The following is a 20894-nucleotide window of genomic DNA, read 5'->3' on the forward strand; positions in this document are numbered from 1 at the left end:
GCGCCTTTAATTGCATCTTCATCTTGCAGGGAATGAACAAATTATACAAATAGAAAAAGCAAGAGGCAATTATACAAATAGAAAAAGTAAAAGGCAAAACAAAAGCATTTAAATTTAGAGATAAAACGATTTAAGGACAGCATAGAAATATAAATGTACAGTATAGAAATATAAATGTATAGTGTAAAAAATATAAATTTTTTTTTTCTCTTTTGTGAATTGGCATTACCCTTTATTTTCTATTATTATTTTTGAAACAATAAATTAATTTGTATATATATATATATATATATACAAATAGAATGAAATAATAAGATTTTTTCTTTACAAATTCATTTAGATTTTTATAAATATGTTACCTCTTAAAGACGTTTACTAGTGAATCTCATTTTAGACTCTGTCTCTCAAAAGTGAAAAAACGCTAAATCTCTGAATGTCAGTCGATCATCTCCCTTAGTTTAGATCATAGTCCTTCCCATAATTAATATTGATTATACCTTATTGTGTTTGTCTACTCTCTTGGGTGCTTGATGAGTTACACCTGTAATTTTATTTTGTTAGGCTGGGTGTGGATTTATTTGAACTTGACTTATGGTAGCCCATCTTGTTGTTGTCTTATGTTAGGTTTTCACACAGTAAATCTAATTTTTCTTTAACAAAAAAAAATCTACTAAATTGATGTTTTGAAAATAGAAATACTATCAAATATATATTTACATTCATAAACTTTATAAAAAATAATTTAATTTATTTTAAATTTTGAATATATCTTATAACCTATTTAAACTATTTAAAAATACAATTAAGATAACATTATAATCTTCATATAAAATAGCATGAACTATAAATATCCTGACATATATCTATAAATTTCAAACTATTACTTAAATTCACAATTAAATGCCAATAACTAAATAATAATAATAATAATATACAATATATAAAATTTGAATTTGAAACTCATGCTATTTTTTCTGTTTAATTAAACAATCTCTTCCATTGATTTAAATTAATAAAAATAAATTGAAAAATTCAAGTTATTTATCTGTTCGAATTGTGAAAATATCTTAATTTTATTTTTAAATAATTTAATTTTAATTGAAAATATAAGATTATCTTAATTATATTTTTAAATAATTAACTGTGTTATGGTTATGATACATATTTAAAATTCTATAATTTTCTTATAAAATTCTGACATGTAAATATATATTCACAAACCTTTCAAAAACCTTATTTTAGAAGCCATAATCTCTCAACACGAAACTTTGAAAAAAATAAAACTTCATCCCGTTCATCCCACACACAGGTTAATTACACCTACAAAATGCCCGGTTTAATCAGCTCCACTAAAGTTACTAACGCACGATATCTCCGAGATAGGGTCCCAATCAAACTCGAAATTCACCAATAAATACATGCCACGTATTCGACAGACCTAACTTTGAGTACAATTAAGCACATGAACAAACTCTCCTTAACTTCCCAGTCCCTCCAACAAATTTTTTTATTTACTGCTGGAGTTTATCATTATTCTAACTCCACTATTAGCGCTCTCCGCCAGTCTCTGCAGGCTCCATAGCATCCTTTTTTTTTTATCTCCAATGGCGTCTACTCTGAGCACCGTTTTGTCCATAAGTGCATCCAATATCCACAATAGACGAGTTCGGACTCGGTCGCTTCTCCCCCCTCTCTCTATTTCTGGCACAAGTGAGTCAACTCGTCTCTGATAGTGCTAGTTATGATTATCTCTTATTTTTTCTGTTACTCAGAACGATTATGGTGATTTCAGGACGTCGGCTTGCTATAAGAGCAGCAGAGACCGATGCAAATGAAGGTTTTTTCTCCCTGCTTTTCAATTGAGGAGGTGACTTTTGGAATTTCTGTTGTTTGTTTTCAGTGATTTTTTTTTGAACCAGTGCTTTGTTTGAGTTATGATAGTTAAACCTCAGGCGCCGGATAAGGCGCCCGCTGGTGGTGGTTCGAGTTTCAACCAGCTACTTGGTATTAAAGGAGCGAAGCAAGAAACTGTGAGTGCTGAATTGAGATAATTTATTGAGCTCGAATTCCTTTATTTCTATTTATGATTTGTATAATGTTAAATTTTCTGCTTTGGTGCTAGTAAAACTTGAAATATTGACTATTTTTTCCGGTGATTTTTCGTGCTAATTTCTGTTGCTGACACGAGAGGACATCCGATTCTAATTTGACATAGCTCCGAAATTGAGACTGGTAATGTGAAAAAACATGTAGAATAAGTAGAAAATAAAATAATCGTGGCATAAGCTGAATGCGGTGGACTTGCAAGGAAGTGTCATGAGAAAAGGTAGCAAGTTCTTTGTTCTTTGCTTAAGTGCTTTAAAAGATCACTGGGTTAGAATTTGTGAGGAAACAGATAATCCCTGGAGGACTGGATGTGGCTGACAGATGACTTGTATTTGTATACGTAATAGTCAAACTTAAACTATATATCTGAAAAGACCCACTTAATGTGTATTTATCATCGAGGTTTAAGCTGCTTTTCTGGAACAAATGGAAGATCTGTCACGTTTTGGTATGCTGATTGTGCAATTGTTATCATTCAGAACAAATGGAAGATCCGTCTTCAACTCACAAAACCTGTTACTTGGCCTCCTTTGGTCTGGGGAGTAGTTTGTGGAGCTGCTGCTTCTGGTAATTTAGTTATGAGATTTTGAAGTATATTTTTGTTTTTGTAATTGTGCTTTTCAATGTATAGTTAGGAATTGTGCAAAAAGCCTCACTAATGAATTCCTTATGGCCAGCCTACTCTGGCATTTTAAAACTTCCCCTGGCCCTTTTTTCATGCAATCTGTGAATTATGAAGCATCTATCTCTCCAGTTCATACTTAACACTCTTATTATTTTATCTTCCTAATATCTGGCTGTGTTATAATTTGTCCAATATCCAAGAATATAAGAGCTGCAAAGTTTATGACTACTAATTATTTTCATTCTTAAAACACTTGTGTGATAGACAGGTCATTTTGCAAGTATTCTGTTGAGATTTGGATAATGTCCTCCTAGTTGCAGTTTTTCCAGAGATGAAAAAGACTGAAAGAGTAACCTGTATTACTATTGAGCTGAAGTATAAAGCGTTATTTCTCTTTTTGCTATTATAATCCCTTTTCCATTCTCACTCCACCCAAAACGCATAAGAATATTCCTCCTTCCTTCCTTTATTTATTTTTTAATTTCCATAACATAATAGGATAGAGATTTTTGCCTTTCTTCTCTCTGGCCCCATATAGCCATTCATAATATTATTTTATCTGTTAATAGTTGTGTGGATTCACATGTCTCTGCTCTGTGGCATGTGGTTAACTAATTAAGCAGTCCACCGGTTGTGATAGACTTCATTATAATATGTGCTTAGTTAATAGCTTTCTTTTCTATATGTGGAAAAATAATTACAAATTAAGTAACCTGCAGTGACTTCGGCCCTGTTTGCTTACATTACAGGGAACTTCCAGTGGAACTTGGAGGATGTTGCCAAATCAATTGTTTGCATGATGATGTCTGGCCCATTTCTTACTGGCTACACGCAGGTACCTTTTTCAAATGTAAATGATTAATGCCTTTGAATGATTTAAGTCTTTGACATCAAATTTTGCAATGTCCTTTTTACATCTGTAGACACTCAATGATTATTATGACCGAGAAATTGATGCTATTAATGAACCTTATCGTCCAATTCCATCAGGGGCTATTTCTGAGAATGAGGTCTGTAATGCAACTCTGTTTTATAAATTCTACGTTAATGAGAGCAAGCAATTCACCTGCAACTTGCCTGAATAACTTTTCTTGAAACTTACTGTAGGTAATTACCCAAATCTGGGTACTGCTTCTAGGAGGGCTTAGCTTGGCTGGTATATTGGATGTGTGGGTAGGTAACTTAAATGGCTGATAGTTGTTTTTTCAGTTTATAAAATTAGTGCAACTCTTGAATCCTTGTAATTTACAGGCAGGGCATGACTTTCCTACAGTATTCTACCTTGCTTTGGGTGGATCCTTGCTGTCATACATATATTCTGCTCCACCTTTGAAGGTTAGTTTACTTCCACTCGAGACAAACTATCTTACTTTCATGTTACACACACACACACAAAAAAAAAGGTTAAAGCCTGACTTGGTCCAAAAATTTTTTGCAGCTGAAACAGAATGGATGGATTGGAAATTTTGCCTTGGGAGCAAGCTATATCAGTTTGCCATGGTGTGAGATCCTCCCTTTTACTGATCTTGTAATTTTACGTTAATAGGATATATAGTGTTCTATCATTGATGACATCTACTTCATCAACTGGTCCATCTATTTGTATTCTCTCTTACTCAAAGTAGAAAGTTGAGAGTCAATGTGGTAAGCCGGGACGCCATACATATGTGGTGAGCAGGACACCTCCAATTGATTATGATCAGCAGATCCTTTCATATACCAAAAAATGATTTAGGACAATTCTTTTCACTTGAACAGTACAGAAATTTTGTAGATGATTTGAAAAAAAGAAAGCAATTGGGGCAAGTGATGAAAATAAATTGGACGGTCACCATATTACTTAAGTATTCCATGTCATTTGATGAGGTGTACCTGTATGCTTCTTGTACCTCTAGATCATATAATTCACTAGTTTGCAATGGCCAAGCACCTCCGGGCCCTGTTTTATGAGTAATTACAGGAAATTTTGGGTTTAATCTTTGATTGACAGGTGGGCTGGTCAAGCTTTGTTTGGAACCCTTACACCAGACATAATAGTTCTCACTCTCTTATACAGTATAGCTGGGGTACGTGTTAATTGACTATCTTTATGTGCAAATTACTTGTTTTATCCAACCACTGTTAATTCATAATTCTTGTTTAACTTCAGCTGGGAATTGCCATTGTGAACGACTTCAAAAGTATTGAAGGAGATAGAGCATTGGGTCTTCAGGTTAATATTGTTTAATTCGCATGCCCATAGTGTGAAATTCCTATATCTCCAAATGAAATATTGCTCACCACTGCATGTTTTTCTTGGTTTTGACCTTTTGGCTTCTACTACTGGCTGACAGTCACTTCCAGTAGCTTTTGGTGCTGAAACTGCAAAATGGATTTGCGTTGGTGCTATTGACATAACTCAGATCTCAGTAGCTGGTAAGCTTATGATGGATTCAGCTATCATGTTTTGTATGTTTAGTTATCATGTGATTTGCTCAAACCCTTGCATCATCATGAATGTAGGTTATCTGCTATGGTCCGGTAAACCTTATTATGCTTTGGCATTGCTTGCTTTGATAGCTCCTCAGATTGTTTTCCAGGTAAAGAATGCTACTTCAAATTTATATTTTAATGTTCCTCCAAACAAACATCATAAAATCACATATATATTGCCTTGCATGTGATACTAAGCCCATAAAATATTAATTCTCTCTTTGGTATCCAACCATTTCCATCTTCTGGTCTTCTCTCTCTAGAATAGACTGGGCATATGCAAGCAAGACAGTAAGGTTATGTTAAAGAGAGGATGCGACCTTCCTCGACTTTCAAGCTGCATATATGAGCTTGTTAAAACTTCATAATCTAAATATTTCAGATCCTTCTATCCATAAAGGTTGCCATGATATATGACAATTAGCTTATAGTATCTGGTATTTTTGCTTCGTAATAGCGACTAATGTCCCTGATCTTTATTTCTTCTTCTTCTTTTTTTATTTTTTTTTGGGGGGGGGGGGGGGGGGTGGTGTGTGGATACTTGGCCCTCCTAAAAACGATATTGTAAACAAGTGAACACAGTGCTAATACTTTCTTCTGTTCATTGCAGTTTCAGTATTTTTTGAAGGATCCTGTCAAGTATGATGTTAAATACCAGGTAAATCATATAATCCCCCCTTTTGAGGATTTTCCATCGACACGCATGACCCTGCTTAAATGACTGCATGTGAAAGCTACTTGACCCCCTCATGGGAGTTGAATAGTCTAGCAACTGCAGACAATTTTTCACTCGAACTTTTCAGCACAGGTAGAATAATCAAGCTCCTGTGTTTTGAGAACATTAACTTACAGAGGCGGGCAACCCAGATTTTATGTCCAATAGCAACTGAAATGTGAACAATATGTGAGATCCTGTTACTATATAACAGTCGAGTACAGGAAGTCTAGGATCGGACATATTGTTGGATTCTCCATGACGTGTAGAGCCGTAAGACTTATTTGATTTAGACCACATTCTCCCAAGTAGTAATCACCATTTTACTTTCCTGTGTTTCAGGCTAGCGCACAACCTTTTCTTGTGCTCGGCTTGCTGGTGACTGCTTTAGCCACAAGTCATTGATATTTCGTCGTGAGGCAATGACACAGTCGAGTAGCAGACCGTGGTAGGAAAACCTGCGAAGGCGCACAAGTGAATATCACACCAGACAATCCGCACAGGCTGTGCTCCTAGGCAGCTTCTCTTGTAATAAAGCTTCCTCAATATTTTCCCCCTCGTTTCTCTCCGCTTTCTGTTTTCTTCTCTCTCCTGTCCCTCGTTTCTTCTCTTTCCTCACCTATCCATTTTCCTTCCCGGGACCAGACAAGAGCGCAAGAAGCCTAGTGTATATTTTTAGGGGTTTAACTTAAGCTCGTTGAAATGCTCAAATGAATGTTCACATTATAAGAAGTAATGCCTTAATTTCACCATTTGAAGCAAAGTCTCATAGCAAAGTCTCATTACCTACTAGCCCATTACCATGTATTGGCAACTTTTACCACAACCAACAATAAGCAAGAGAGAAAGATATAGGGTCTAAACAGAAGCGACTGTCATTACTTGCTACATTAATTTACATTACGTAAAGAAGTCAACGAGCCAACAAAAGAGCTGCACATAGAGGCAATCCAACCAAAAAAAAAAAAGAAAAAAAAAGTAAAGAAAACCCAACAGGCTATGCATGGGACTGCCTCCTCCAAGTAGGAGGAGTTGGTTCAAAAGAAAACCCGGTAACAAAATCAACCCATGCATATTGCCATCACTACAAGAACACTGGGAGAATCTACAGCTACCAAGGTCAAAATGCTAGTTAAAGAAGACACTGGCACAACACAACCTAGCTACGGGTTCTGTACTTGGACTCATCAATTTCGATCCCTTCCTCAGCAGCACGTTCTCCACCAGACTTGTCTATGGTGCTAAGCCCACCTTTGCGGCCCATCTCCTGGTACCCTTCAGTCCCCATCTGCTCCCTTCTAGTCTCACCTCCACGGTGGCCCAGCTCCTTGTACCCCTCTGTTCCTAGCTGATCTCTTCTCGTCTGCCCTCCACGGCTCCGCCCTGACCACAAACGATAATAATAAAAAAAAATCTGTCAAATGGACACCAACGAACAGTCCCAACACAAACTAAACCAAAAAAGATTGGTAAAACACCGTACCTTCTGCAAGGTGCTCCTGAGCTTCAAGGCTCTTGCCACCAGTTCCACCTGGAACAACCGTCTCTCCTTGCTTCGCCCTTGCATCAAGGTCAGATCGTTCTTGTGCTGAAGCCATTACCAAACTATAAACTCTCCTCTTGCTTGAAACCTTTCGTTAACGCACATGCAACATACAAAACACGAAAGAGTCGAGTGGGTATTTATAGAGAACTGAGAGGGGGAGTAAAGGAAGCAAAGGGACACGTAGAGGTAAGATACATCGACGCGGCAAATCAGGAGGAAAGATGGCTTGTGGTAAAGACACGTTGGTGCTATAGCAAGCAAAGCAGAATGACACGAGTCCAAGCTTGGTGGGTAACAGGACAGGATATGTCGAGCCGAGTATTTTTGGGAGTTCATCTGTTTCTAAAAAGGCATCCAAAAATCCTTGCTTATTTTAAGTTATTTATAAAAGTGGTATACCAAAAAAATATTTATAGGGATATAAATACTAAAATAAATCGAAGAGTGTTTATTTTTTATTATTATATATAAATAATTGAGTATTTGATGAATTTTTTAATTATTTTTAGATTAAATTATATTTTATTTTTAAATTTTAAAGTAATTAATGAATTAATTTTTATTTTTTTAAAATTAAATAGTTAAATTTTTATATAATTAATTTATTCAAATTCAATGTATTTATATTTATAATTTTATTAATTAACTGCTAAAAAATAAATATTTAAAATATTTTATAAACACTTCAATTTTTATGGATGTGATTAAAAAATTTTATATTATTTAAATTACATTTTAATTTTAAAATTTTAACATAATTAATAAATCAAATTTTTTATTTTTTAAATTTTTTTATATTTAATTTGTTTAAAATTATATTTCTTTCATTTATTATAAACATAAATTCAAAACTAATACATAGTGAAACTTTTAAAAATATAATTTATTTTTAAAATATTTTTATAAAGTTTATGTTATTTAAAATTATTTGATACAATTTAAAAATAATTGAAATTATAAATATTTTTTAAAAATTATAAATATTAAAATATTTTAATGATGAAAATTAAATAATAAAAATTATTAAAAATTTGTTGAATGAGATAATATAGATAAAAATTAATAGAAAGTAAGTATGAATGTTCAAAATATTTAGATTATAATAGATAAAAAAATAGATAAAATTTTATTTTTCTAATATTTTTAATTTAAAATAATAAAAATAATAAATCAATAAAAAAAAATTAAAGTTTAAATGGATCGATTATAAAGAAATTTAATTAAAGTATTGGAACCGTTTCATTAATTATAATAAAATTTAATAATTTAAATGTAATTTATTTATTTAAAAATATAATAAAATTTTTTCACACATAAAATAGATAGATTAACTTTTAATTTTGATATTAGAGAGTTTAATTTTAAAAATATAATAATTAAATTATTTATTATATTTTTATGTAATTTAAATATATTTTTGACAGATTAAATATTTAGTTATTAAATATTTAAATAAATTAATTTCATTAAAATAATAAAAATATATGTGATATATCTATTAAAATAATATAACATCTATTTTATTTAAAAAAAGAAAGTATGAATTGGTTAGCTCAAATAGATAATTTTAATAAAACATAATAATTCACCTATTTTTCATTATTGACAATAATACAGAGAACGCAAAAGAAGATAGCGCCCACATCGCAGGCTGCCTCTTGATAGAATTCCATCGTTCAGGGTCTCCAACGACGACTGCTTTTATCTTGAACATATATCCAGCAAACAAAGCTGTTCTTTAAACTCTCATTGCCTTAAGCAAAAAGACAGTGCTTCTTCCAATAAAAGCTTCCATTTTGTGTGGAGGCTTGTCAAATAATATTTAATAAATTAAAAAGAAAGGGTGAAAATCAAAAAAATTAAAACATCGCCGTTGCCGGGGATCGAACCCGGGTCACCCGCGTGACAGGCGGGAATACTTACCACTATACTACAACGACTTGCTTGACATCTTATGATGGGAAAAATAAAAAAATAAATAATGCGTAGATCTTCCTTCGGTGCCGCATTGATTCAGTACTCTTACAGGTCTTTATATATTGATATAAAAATAACTAAATAATAATTTGTTACTAAATAAACATATTATAATAAATAATACTCTTTCCGTTTTCATAATTTATTTTTTCATACATTAAAAAATATACTTTTTTATTAAATTTTCAATTATATTCATTTTAAATATATTAAATTTTATTAAATACTATAAATTTTTAAAAATAAAATAAAATTATAATAGTCGATTTATATTATTATAATTTAAAAAATAAAAATAAAAAATACTCTTAAAAAATTAAAAAAAATAAAATTACGAAATAGAGTGAATAATAATTTATATATATATATTTATAGGAGTAATTTATGCTAGCATTTTCTCAATTTTGGTAGTAGTTACATTTCAATCTCTCATTACTCTAAGACCTGTGATCTTTCAAAATATTACATAAATGGTGTGCAAGTAGATAGAATATTATTAATATTTTATGGTACACTTTTATTTTTTTAAAACTTTTTGATGACCACTGGATTTCTTTACCCCGGTCCTGGGCCTTGACCACAGCCAAAGGCCCAACTCATTCATCCTTCAAGGCCGGGCTCGATCAAGCTTCTTCACTCAAGTCGGTCCAGCCCACGCGAAGCAGGTCCTCTCCTCTTGGGTCCAGCGTCCGGCCCAACTCTCGGCCCAGCCCAGTATCCAGAGCCCTACTCAGACAGCCTGGCAGATCCGCTCGAACGTACGCACGAGGAGAATCAGAGGCCGTTACGCATGGAGCAGGCAGCTGATACCCTCGTACACCCGAATCTGTATGTCAGAGACGCGTGTCCCAATCACGGAGAGGCCTTTACACGTTTCCAGTAAGCAAAGCGAAATGGATAAAAGGGGAGCTCCCTCCCCAGGTAGCATAAGTTTTTTTAAGATTATTTTTCAATACCAAAACCCTTGTAAAACCCTATTCTATTGGATCTCATATCATCAATTGGCGCCGTCTGTGGGAAACGAAGGAGATCTTTTTATCACCGGAGTTTTCACTTTCAAAACCCACTGAGATCCACGATGGCAAACCACCAAGAAAGTAACCTTAACATTCCAAATGACCTGAGCTCTGCCCAAGATGGGCAACAGTTCTCCTTTTCTAGCCCTACAACGTTGAATAACCAAACGCCTATCCCTCTTAATCCCTCGCCAAGCTTGGCAGGGAATACTCCCACCATGATTCTGTCTAACCAGGACATTCAAACCATGGCTCTCCAGCTACAGACTACTGCTCACTGGTTGGGGCAGATAATGCAACAGAGGGGCCTTAGCACCCCAGTAAATACACTCCCAGTAGTGGAGGAACCCAGAACCAATGAGCCCCGACCTACCTCTGATCACCTCCAAACTAACAGCCACGATGCCGGGGAAGAGGAAGAACCGGAGGCCCGAATCCATGGGAGAAGGGCAAGAGAGTTGATAGAAAATGAGGAGGCGGACAACTATTCTGCCGAAACAACCAGGGAAACGGGAACTGAAACAGAGGAGGAGGAATACAGCTTGGGCAAAGGATCCAGCCCGGAAGACGAGAAAATGAACCAAAAGCTGAAAAGGTTGAAAGAGCAGCTCTTAGCCGAGCTAGGTAAGAAAGATCAGAGCCAAACCTCCTTGCCCACCTCTTCTCCTTTCTCAAAGATAGTGCAGCAGGAGACCGTTCCCAAGAAGTTTATGATGCCGCTGATGGCGGCCTATAATGGAGCTGGTAACCCGAGAGAGCATGTCATGAACTATAAGACCTTCATGGAGTTGCAAACCCTGTCAGATGCCTTGATGTGTAAGGTGTTCCCAACGACGCTCTCGGGACCAGCGCGGGCGTGGTTCAACAGCTTGGAGGTTGGAAGCATCAAAAGTTTTGGAGATCTTGCCACCCGCTTCATCAGCCGGTTCATAGCCGGGGTGCCAGCAGATAGGAAGACGAGCTATCTAGAAACAGTGAAACAGAAAGAAGGTGAATCACTCAGAGAGTATGTCGCCCGTTTTAATACGGAAGCCCTGTAGATTCCCGAGCTAGATGAAGGAAGGGCGGTGGAGGCCATGCAAAAGGGAACAACCTCTGCCGAGTTCTTTGGTTCTTTGAGCAGAAAACCTCCGACCTCACTGGCTGAGTTGATGAAGAGGGCGGAGAAGTATATAAGGCAGGATGACGCCTTAGTGACGAGTAGATTTGCCAAAGGGATGGCAGGAAAAGAGAAAGCCCCGGAGGAAAGGAGGCCGGAGAGACACGAAAAGAAACATGGAAAGAGGCCTGAGCCGTACAAACAGACCTGGGAGAGAAGGGATCAAAGGCCTCCTCCACCTCCTCGGGCTCTTGAACCAAGAGTGCTCCCTCCTTGGGTTCCCGAGAAACCAACCCCCCTCAACGCTTCCAGAGCCGAAGTACTCATGGCAATCCAGGATAAGGAGTTCCTCCAGTGGCCCAAACCCATGAAGTCGGAAGCAGATCAAAGAAATCCTGACAAGTATTGTCAGTACCACCGGAGCCATGGGCACGATACGAACAACTGTTTTCAGTTAATCGCGGAGATTGAGAGGCTGATAAAAAGGGGGCACCTCAAAAATTTTGTGAAGAAACCAGAGGGATAGAGGCCTCACCCTGGTCCGACAACTCAGACGCCTAGGAGAATAGGAGCTGGACCAGTGAATGACGGGTCCAGTGGGACCATCCACATGATTGTTGGAGGAACGGGAGGACGGATGAGCCATCGAGGAAAGAAGAGAAACCGGGAAGGAGAGACCAGCAATAGTGAAGTCATGCAAATCGTTGACCACTCTCCCATGATCATCACTTTCTCCTCAGAAGATGCTCAGGGTATTTAGATGCCCCATGATGACGCGCTTGTCGTTGAAGCCGTCATTCATAATTATAGGGTAAAGAAGGTCTTAGTGGATGATGGGAGTAAAGTCAACTTGCTGCCATACCGAGTGTTTCAGCAGATGGGAATCCCAGAGGAACAGCTGGTTCGGGACCAGTCACCAATCAAGGGGATCGGAGGAGCACCGGTACTTGTAGAAGGAAAGGTGAAGCTGGCTCTTACCTTGGGAGAAGCACCCAGAGCTCGCACCCATCATGAGGTGTTTTTGGTGGTCAAACTCCCACTGAGCTACAATGCAATTTTGGGGAGACCGGCGTTGTTCGACTTTGAAGCTGTCACTAGTATCAGGTATTTGGCACTCAAGTTCCCAACGGAAGAAGGAGTGGGAATGGTCTGGGGCAGCCAGGAAGAAGCAAGAGCGGTATACTTGGCCACAGTAACAGAGCCGAGCTCAACTGGAGAAGCACTCGACTCGGAAGTTCTGGAGGTCAGAGATGAAACAAAAGAAGCCCGGACAGAGCCAGTTGGAGAGTTGGAAACTTTCCCTTTATCAGGAGCAGATGCAAACAAGGTCTTCAGTCTTAATGCCAGCCTCACCAAAGAACAAAAAGGTGAAGTCATGGCCCTGATTCGAAGTCACGCGCCGACCTTTGCATGGAAGCCTTCAGACATGCCGGGAATTGACCCCAAAGTGATGACACACCGATTGAATGTCCTCCCCGAGGCCAGACCAGTAAAGCAAAAGAAGAGAGTAGTGGGAAGAGAGAAGCAGCAGGCCACCCGGGAAGAAGTGCAGAAGCTAGAAGAGGCAGGTTTTATTAGGGAAGTCATATATCCACAGTGGTTGGCAAATCCTGTGTTAGTCAAAAAAGCCAATGGCAAATACAGGATGTGTATAGATTTTACCGACCTAAATAAGGCCTGCCCTAAAGATTGTTACCCCCTGCCTGATATTAATAAAATGGTCGACTCAACGGCCGGTTTTGATTATATGTCTTCTTTGGATGCTATGTCGGGTTATCATCAAATCCCAATGGAAAGGTTGGATGAGGAAAAGACCTCATTTATAACTGAAGATGGAACTTATTGTTATAGGGCTATGCCCTTTGGATTGAGAAATGCCGGGGCAACATATCAGAGGTTGATGAATAAAATCTTCAAACACCAGATCGGTAGAAACCTGGAAGTGTATGTGGACGATATGGTGGTCAAAAGTTCCACTTTCCAACAACACATAGCAGATTTGAGGGAGATATTCGGGGTGTTAGATCAATACAGAATGAAGTTGAATCCAACAAAATGTGCCTTCTTCATTAGGGGAGGAAAATTTTTGGGATACATGGTGAGTGGTAAAGGCATTGAGCCTAACCCGGAGAAAGTGGAAGCCATACTAAATATGCCGGAACCGACCTGTGTAAGAGATGTTCAGAGACTAACCGGGAGAGTAGTAGCGCTTAACCGATTCATGTCGAGGTCGGCAGAAAAGTGCTTGCCATTCTTCAAAAAGTTGAGAAAAGTACCGAATTTCGAATGGACAGAAGATTGCCAAAAGGCCTTCATAGAGCTTAAGAAGTATCTTAGCTCGCCTCACGTGCTCAGCAGTCCCATAAAAGGAGAAGAACTTCTGATATATCTGGCGGCCTCAGAACAAGCAGTCAGCGCAGTGCTAGTAAGGGTGGAAGAAGAAGAGCAGAAACCTGTTTTCTACGTTAGCAAGGTACTCAGAGACACTGAGGTCAGATATTCGAACATTGAAAAATTGGCTTACGCCTTATTACTAGCAGTCCGAAAATTCAGAGTTTATCTAGAAGGCCACCAAGGAGTCGTGATGACAGACCAACCCTTAAAGAAGATTCTACATAGGCCGAAAACTTCAGGGCGGATGTTGGCATGGTCTGTAGAAATTAGCCCTTACTGTCTAGAGTACCGACCTCGAACAGCCATAAAATCCCAAGCTCTGGCTGACTTCATAGCGGAGTGCGCATTCAATGAGGAAAAAGGAGGATCATCCTCAGAGATATCAAGAAAGGGGGAAGAAGGAGAGCCCCCCCAAGAATTTAGCTGGAAGCTGTATGTAGACGGAGCATCAGGTGCTGAGGGTAGTGGCGCTGGAATAATGCTTAAAGGGCCAGAAGGTTTTAAATTATGTTATGCCTTGCGTCTAGAATTTACGACTTCTAACAATATGGCCAAATATGAAGCCCTGGTAAATGGAATGTTGGTAGCTTCGGAGGTAGGGGTAACCGACCTCGAGGTGAATAGCGACTCTCAGTTGGTGATCAACCAGGTGACGGGAGTATATCAGGCTAGGGACCCCATCATGCAAAACTATCTTGATAAAGTAAAAACTATAGAAGCCGAGCTCACGGGTCGGGGAGTTATCATCAGATTTCAAAGAATACCTCGGGATGAAAATGAGGAAGCAGACCTGCTTAGTCGATTGACCAAAGAAGAGTTAGAACAGCTTCCCGATGAAGTATATATACAGCATGTCCGTACACCTGCTTTTAAAAAGACAAACACGGTACTGCAGGTAGAACAGAGCCCAACTTGGATGACCCCATACCTGAGATACTTGGAGGAAGGTGAGCTCCCCGAAGATAAAGATGAAGCCAGAAAGATAGCAGCTCGTGCGGCCAACTACCAAGCAGTAAGGGGAACCTTATACAGAAAAGGGAAGTCCAGCCCATGGCTCCGGTGTGTGAGTCCGGAAGAAGCTGCAAAGGTAATGGAGGAAATACATAGAGGCCTATGTGGGGCTCACGAGGGAGCAGGGACATTAGCCAACAAAATATTCAGGCAAGGGTACTACTGGCCCACTGTTAAAAAAGAAGCAGAAGAGTTTGTCCGAAGATGCGACGTATGTCAGAGATTTGCTAACGCCATCAGAACCCCTGCCACTCCTCAAGCGAGCATATCCAGTCCATGGCCTTTCTCACAATGGGGAATCGACATCCTGGGACCTTTCCCCAAGACTACGGGGCAAAGGAAATTCGTGGTGGTAGCCGTGGAATACTTCTCGAAATGGCCAGAAGCAGAAGCAATAGCCACAATCACAGCTCGCAAGATGATAGATTTCGTATGGGGACATATCATCTACAGATTTGGCATACCTAGAGTACTTATCTCAGACAACGGCAGACAATTTGACTGTAGCATTTTCAGATCCTTCACGACGAACATGGGCATATGGCATAAGTTCTCCTCCGTGGCTCATCCTCAGACTAATGGCCAAACAGAAGTCACTAACAGAGCTATCCTTCAAGGATTAAAGAAACGGCTGGATGGCGCAAAGGAGAATTGGGCAGAAGAACTCAATAGCATACTATGGGCACTCCGAACCACTTCCAGAGCGCCCACTAAAGAAACACCGTTTGCACTTGCCTATGGCACAGAAGTCGTAGTCCCAATTGAATTGCAGATCCCCACTCATCGAGTCCAATTCGTTAGTGAGAATACTAATGAGGATAAGTTAAGAAGCAACCTGGATGTTCTTGAGGAAGTCTGGGAAGAAGCCCAAGTCCGAACTGCCGCTTATCAACAACGAGCGGCGAGATATTACAACCAAAAGGTCAGAGAAAGAAGCTTAAAAGTGGGAGATCTGACCTTAAGAAACCTGGAAGCTACAGGAAAAAGAGCGGCCGCGGGCAAGTTAGCACCTACCTGGGAAGGTCCTTTCAAGGTGACAAAAGTGGTCAAGCCAGGGGTATACCGAATCGAAGATATGCAAGGAAACCCCGAGCCCCACGCTTGGAACATCCAGCACCTAAAGAGGTATTTCCCTTGAAATATTTGTAAAGAAAAACATTGTATTTTGACGAATATGAGTAAATAAAGTTGTCTACACAATATGATTGTCTTTATGAATAATATTCTTCCATGAAAAAGAAAGAACAGGGCTCAGAAAGATCCCTTGAAAAAACAAGACCTCAGTTAGGTCCAAAACCAGCTGAGATGACGAAGCGACAGTAAATGAGCCCGAATCTTGTGCAAAACCTCAAAGAGGTACAAAAAACTGCCGGCGGGGCCCCGAGGTCACCCCGGAACGGTCGGTGAGGATCATAAAGATGCCTCCCGGAGCATGAAGACCGGGATCCCCTAGAACTCCCGGGTAAACAAAGAAGACCGGGATCCCCTAGAACTCCCGGGAACATCAAAACAAAAAACTGCCGGCGGGCCCCGAGGTCACCCCGGAACGGTCGGTGAGGATCATAAAGATGCCTCCCGGAGCATGAAGACCGGGATCCCCTAGAACTCCCGGGTAAACAAAGAAGACCGGGATCCCCTAGAACTCCCGGGAACATCAAAACAAAAAACTGCCGGCGGGGCCCCGAGGTCACCCCAGAACGGCCGGTGAGGATCATAAAGATGCCTCCCGGAGCATGAAGACCGGGATCCCCTAGAACTCCCGGGTAAACAAAGAAGACCGGGATCCCCTAGAACTCCCGGGAAAGTCAAAACAAAAAAACTGCCGGCGGGGCCCCGAGGTCACCCCGGAACGGCCGGTGAGGATCATAAAGATGCCTCCCGGAGCATGAAGACCGGGATCCCCTAGAACTCCCGGGTAAACAAAGAAGACCGGGATCCCCTAGAACTCCCGGGAAAATCAAAACAAAAAACTGCCGGCGGGGCCCCGAGGTCACCCCGGAACGGCCGGTGAGGATCATAAAGATGCCTCCCGGAGCATGAAGACCGGGATCCCCTAGAACTCCCGAGTAAACAAAGAAGACCGGGATCCCCTAGAACTCCCGGGAAAATCAAAACAAAAAACTGCCGGCAGGGCCCCAAGGTCACCCCGGAACAAAACAGTCAGGATCTCGTAAGATCTCCTGAAAACAAGAAATGGTCGGTGAAGGACTTAAGAGCTTTCCGAAATAAAAATTCCCCATATCATATGCAGGGACAACTTAACACACAGTTCCGACCTCACAAAAAGAGAGGAGCCCGGAGCTACCAAAGAAGAATCCGGTTCCGACCTCCTGAAGAGGTTCGGGGCACAATAGCCAAGAAGCGCCGACCTCGAAACAGACGCTAACGCTAAAAGTTTGGCTATCGGGCAAAATGCCGAGCTCCCAGCTCGGATAGACTTGCATCCTCAAAAGCCCAAGGTATGAAGGCCAAAACAAAAGGCCGGGCTCCCTCTTTCAAAAAGCTCATAAACAAAGAAACCTGTAAAAGGATAAATGAAGGAGAAAAGGACCATACTCCAAAATCAAATAAAAATTCCCCATATCATATGCAGGGACAACTTAACACACAGTTCCGACCTCACAAAAAGAGAGGAGCCCGGAGCTACCAAAGAAGAATCCGGTTCCGACCTCCTGAAGAGGTTCGGGGCACAATAGCCAAGAAGCGCCGACCTCGAAACAGACGCTAACGCTAAAAGTTTGGCTATCGGGCAAAATGCCGAGCTCCTAGCTCGGATAGACTTGCATCCTCAAAAGCCCAAGGTATGAAGGCCAAAACAAAAGGCCGGGCTCCCTCTTTCAAAAAGCTCATAAACAAAGAAACCTGTAAAAGGATAAATGAAGGAGAAAAGGACCATACTCCAAAATCAATTTATCGGGAACAGACATCCAAATTCACAACTAAGAATGAAAGGCTAAAAGCAAAAAACAGACATGCTAGTCGCCATTAAAAGGTATGAGATTTGATCTCTCAGACTATTAGCTAAGAGCTGAGCATGCAACTCAAGAGTAATCCAGAGCTTATGAATAAGAATACATAGTGTACAAATATGAGAAAAAAGATATTAGAGTACTTTGAGGAAAAAGAAAACTGATATTTCATTACAAATAACTATTACAAATTATCCTTCTGACGAAGTGGGGGGATAAATAGTCCTTAAAGGACTTACATCAGTAAGAACACCCTCGCCTACATTATTTCTACTTGCAGTCACATCTGAAGGAAGCTCGAAATCCTTTGGACCAGAGCCCTCAACGTTTACAACAGGAGCTATCTCTGACTCAAGGTGGAGATCCTCCTTCTCAGAGTTAAGGTCATCCTTCCCTGACTCAAGGACCTCCACGTCCTCCCTCTCTAGCTCGGACTCTTCCGAAGAAGACTCAGCTGGCCGGCATATGTCCCTCCGACAATCTCCTCGGGGCATAGGAAAATCATCCTCCCCATACAACACTGGCTCGCCATCTGAGTCCGCTTCATACTTGCGAAGCTCGGCCAAAGGAGTATCAGGAGCGTGTCTGGCTTCTCTTAAACCGCGATTATAGCCGGTCACATACATACGGAAGGCTTTCTTAAGAATAGCCGCTTTCATTTCACCAGAAGCCTTAAATTCATCAAGATGTGCTTCACAGGCCTCAGCTACAAATTCCTTAAGCTCAGAAGAGTCCTTATAGTCCTGGAGGTGAGCCTCACAGGCCTGCTCGATCTTCCTTTTCAGCTCATCAGACTCCTGATATTCCGCTATGCATTGCTCACGCACCAGCTGAGATTTGTCTTCAAAATGCTTTACTACCTTAAGCAGGGCTGAACACTTACGCTCCAAGGTCCTGACTTCATGGTTGAGCTGCTGGTGGCGAAGGTTGAACTCTTCAGCCGATGAAGCCAGGTCTCTGATACGATCAGAGCTCGTACTCAACTCCTGCTCAAGGACCTCCATCCGAGCTAAGGCCTTTTCCTTCTGAGTTTTCACTTCATTGAGATGCGCCTCAAGTCCTTCAAAATCGGCCTTTAAAGCATCACATTGACGCTGGACCTCAGCTTTCTGGCTCACAGCCTCATTTCTCTCTTGAAGAGCCTGTGTCATAGAGGACAGTTGCTTCAAAACTTCTTCACAACGACCCTCCATCGCAGCTGCCCTCTCATCAGACACTTTGAGAACCTTACGAGTCAGAGACAGCTCTGCTTCTAAAGACTCGGTATGCTTTGCTGTCTCAGCCGCCTTTTTATCAGCCTTTTTAAGGGCCTCTAGCGCAGAGTGCAAATTCACCTGGAGGGACTGGATTTGCTCCCGAGCAGCTACCAGATTACCCCTCGCATCACTGGTTGCAGACAGATTTTCCTCCAGACGCGCCTCTTCAATCCGGCGGTCTATGGACTCCTGGAGGGAGCGATCACGAGCATCCACCTCCATAAAGAGGCCCGTCACCTAAAAAGGCAGAATAACTGTCAAGAAAAGGAAACAAAGCAAACTGAAAAGAAGTGAAAAAAGTAATTTACCATCAGAAGCATTTCCCTGATCGTGGATCCGAGCTCCTCACGAGAGCGAGATTGGAAGGATGCTTGCTCCTTGGTAGAACTGGCTAAGAGACCAGTCAGGGCAAGAAGACGAGGATCTGAAGCCTCTGTGATTCCGCCGAATATTCGCTCCTTGAGAAATTTGGCGACAGCACTGGTCGGAGACTCGGAGGTAATGTCCGACGTGTTCAGAGCATTGTCAGAAGAAGACAACGGAGGCTCGGCAGCAACACTTTTCCCCTTCCCAATGGAAGGAAGGGCTGGAGAAGCTCCTGCGGCAGCCCTGGATTTCTTCCGAGCAGGAGATGGGGCAGATGTTCTAGGAGAGGTTGGGCGCTTGTCCCCGGTCTTTGATGGAATGCCCTCAGAACCCTCAGGTTCAGTCCTCACAGGGGCAGAGACATCCTGGGTAGAAACCTCTGGAATTGGGTCCTCTATAAGGACGATCTCCAGCCCTGTCCCAGAGGCCTCCTTGTCTTTAGTCACAGGGGACTTAGATTTTTCCCCTGACACCCCTCCAGGAGAACGGGCAATACCCTGCTCCACTTGTTCAGCACCTTGGGTCTGCTCCACAATAGCTAGGGAGGCTTCCCTCACGACCTCCGAGGAGGCTGGGGCAGACCTAGACCCTTCAGCAGGCCTAAGAGTTGAGCTCGACCCACCACGGCTAGATGGCTTGGTGCTGCGGGAGCTCGGCTTCGAAGCTCTACAAGAAGCTTTGGCGGGAGGTCGGCTAACCTTCTTGGAGGAAGCAGCTTGAACCATCTCCGCAGCAATCTCAGTCACTGAACGCCCATCCCCAAAAGCGTCAAAAATCGCATGCATATTGTCCCGGGATAGGACAAAGTTCTTGGGAAACTTGATGTCATCCATCTTTACCTCAGAAGCTACAAAAAACGCGAAAGTACAAAGAGTCAACATATCTTCTGATATTGCGGGCAAAGAAGAAACAGAATAATTGGACAAGGCACTATACCCGTGTCCCGGATATCCCTAAGATTGGACACGAACATACACTTCTCGACGTCATACTTCTTCTCAACAGAAGTCAGTCGAAGCAGCCCCACCTGCTCAATAAGACTCAATTGGGGCAGCTCGTTGCAACCCGGAAAGATCTCCCCCCAACTTAGATCCACCTCCCACGTTCAGGCGGACCCTAATTTTAACTCCGCCACAAGGAAGTTCTCCACCCATCCCTTTATGGAGTCCTTATACCCCGTGAAAAGAGATAACCCCCTACGGGGGGACAAGTAATAGAAGTTTTGAACCGCCTTAACCAGGCGGAAAAAAGTAACGAACAGACAGGCCGTGGGTGTAAAACCCCAACCCAGGCAGATAGACTCAAAACAGGACATGAACAAAATGGAGTTTGGGGATAACAT

The 20894-nt window shown here is 41.0% G+C and overlaps 2 protein-coding genes and 1 non-coding gene across 3 annotated transcripts; 1 reads left to right on the forward strand and 2 right to left on the reverse strand.

Annotated features, from left to right (window-relative positions):
* The first annotated feature begins 1486 nt into the window (after nucleotides 1–1486).
* LOC110623146 (chlorophyll synthase, chloroplastic) lies at nucleotides 1487–6681 on the forward strand. The gene is made up of 15 exons (XM_021768061.2): nucleotides 1487–1710; nucleotides 1793–1837; nucleotides 1942–2030; nucleotides 2586–2673; nucleotides 3481–3566; nucleotides 3655–3741; nucleotides 3839–3904; nucleotides 3983–4066; nucleotides 4170–4231; nucleotides 4722–4797; nucleotides 4881–4943; nucleotides 5065–5146; nucleotides 5234–5310; nucleotides 5814–5861; nucleotides 6261–6681. The coding sequence occupies exons 1-15, from the start codon at nucleotides 1605–1607 to the stop codon at nucleotides 6321–6323; spliced, it is 1122 nt and encodes a 373-aa protein (XP_021623753.1). The 5' UTR covers nucleotides 1487–1604; the 3' UTR covers nucleotides 6324–6681.
* A 91-nt stretch (nucleotides 6682–6772) lies between these two features.
* LOC110623147 (carrot ABA-induced in somatic embryos 3) lies at nucleotides 6773–7757 on the reverse strand. The gene is made up of 2 exons (XM_021768062.2): nucleotides 7402–7757; nucleotides 6773–7301 (listed from the first exon to the last, which is right to left on the reverse strand). The coding sequence occupies exons 1-2, from the start codon at nucleotides 7514–7516 to the stop codon at nucleotides 7078–7080; spliced, it is 339 nt and encodes a 112-aa protein (XP_021623754.1). The 5' UTR covers nucleotides 7517–7757; the 3' UTR covers nucleotides 6773–7077.
* Nucleotides 7758–9332: 1575 nt separating this feature from the next.
* Nucleotides 9333–9404, reverse strand: TRNAD-GUC. The gene has a single exon. It is a non-coding gene; the product is annotated as a tRNA-Asp (tRNA).
* Nucleotides 9405–20894: the final 11490 nt, after the last annotated feature.

This window comes from Manihot esculenta, chromosome 9 (genome assembly GCF_001659605.2).
Source record: "Manihot esculenta cultivar AM560-2 chromosome 9, M.esculenta_v8, whole genome shotgun sequence".
Classification (NCBI taxonomy): Eukaryota; Viridiplantae; Streptophyta; class Magnoliopsida; order Malpighiales; family Euphorbiaceae; genus Manihot; species Manihot esculenta.

What these genes read in the sequence shown, in the direction of transcription:
- LOC110623146 (XM_021768061.2), top strand. Translation starts at nt 1,605, where the DNA reads ATGGCGTCTACTCTGAGCACCGTTTTGTCCATAAGTGCATCCAATATC. An exon ending in AGCTATATCAGTTTGCCATG is followed by an intron (nt 4,232 to 4,721) that starts GTGTGAGATCCT and finishes TTTGATTGACAG; the next exon opens with GTGGGCTGGTCAAGCTTTGT. An exon ending in CTCCTCAGATTGTTTTCCAG is followed by an intron (nt 5,311 to 5,813) that starts GTAAAGAATGCT and finishes TGTTCATTGCAG; the next exon opens with TTTCAGTATTTTTTGAAGGA.
- LOC110623147 (XM_021768062.2), bottom strand. Translation starts at nt 7,516, where the DNA reads ATGGCTTCAGCACAAGAACGATCTGACCTTGATGCAAGGGCGAAGCAA. An exon ending in TCAGGAGCACCTTGCAGAAG is followed by an intron (nt 7,302 to 7,401) that starts GTACGGTGTTTT and finishes GTTTGTGGTCAG; the next exon opens with GGCGGAGCCGTGGAGGGCAG.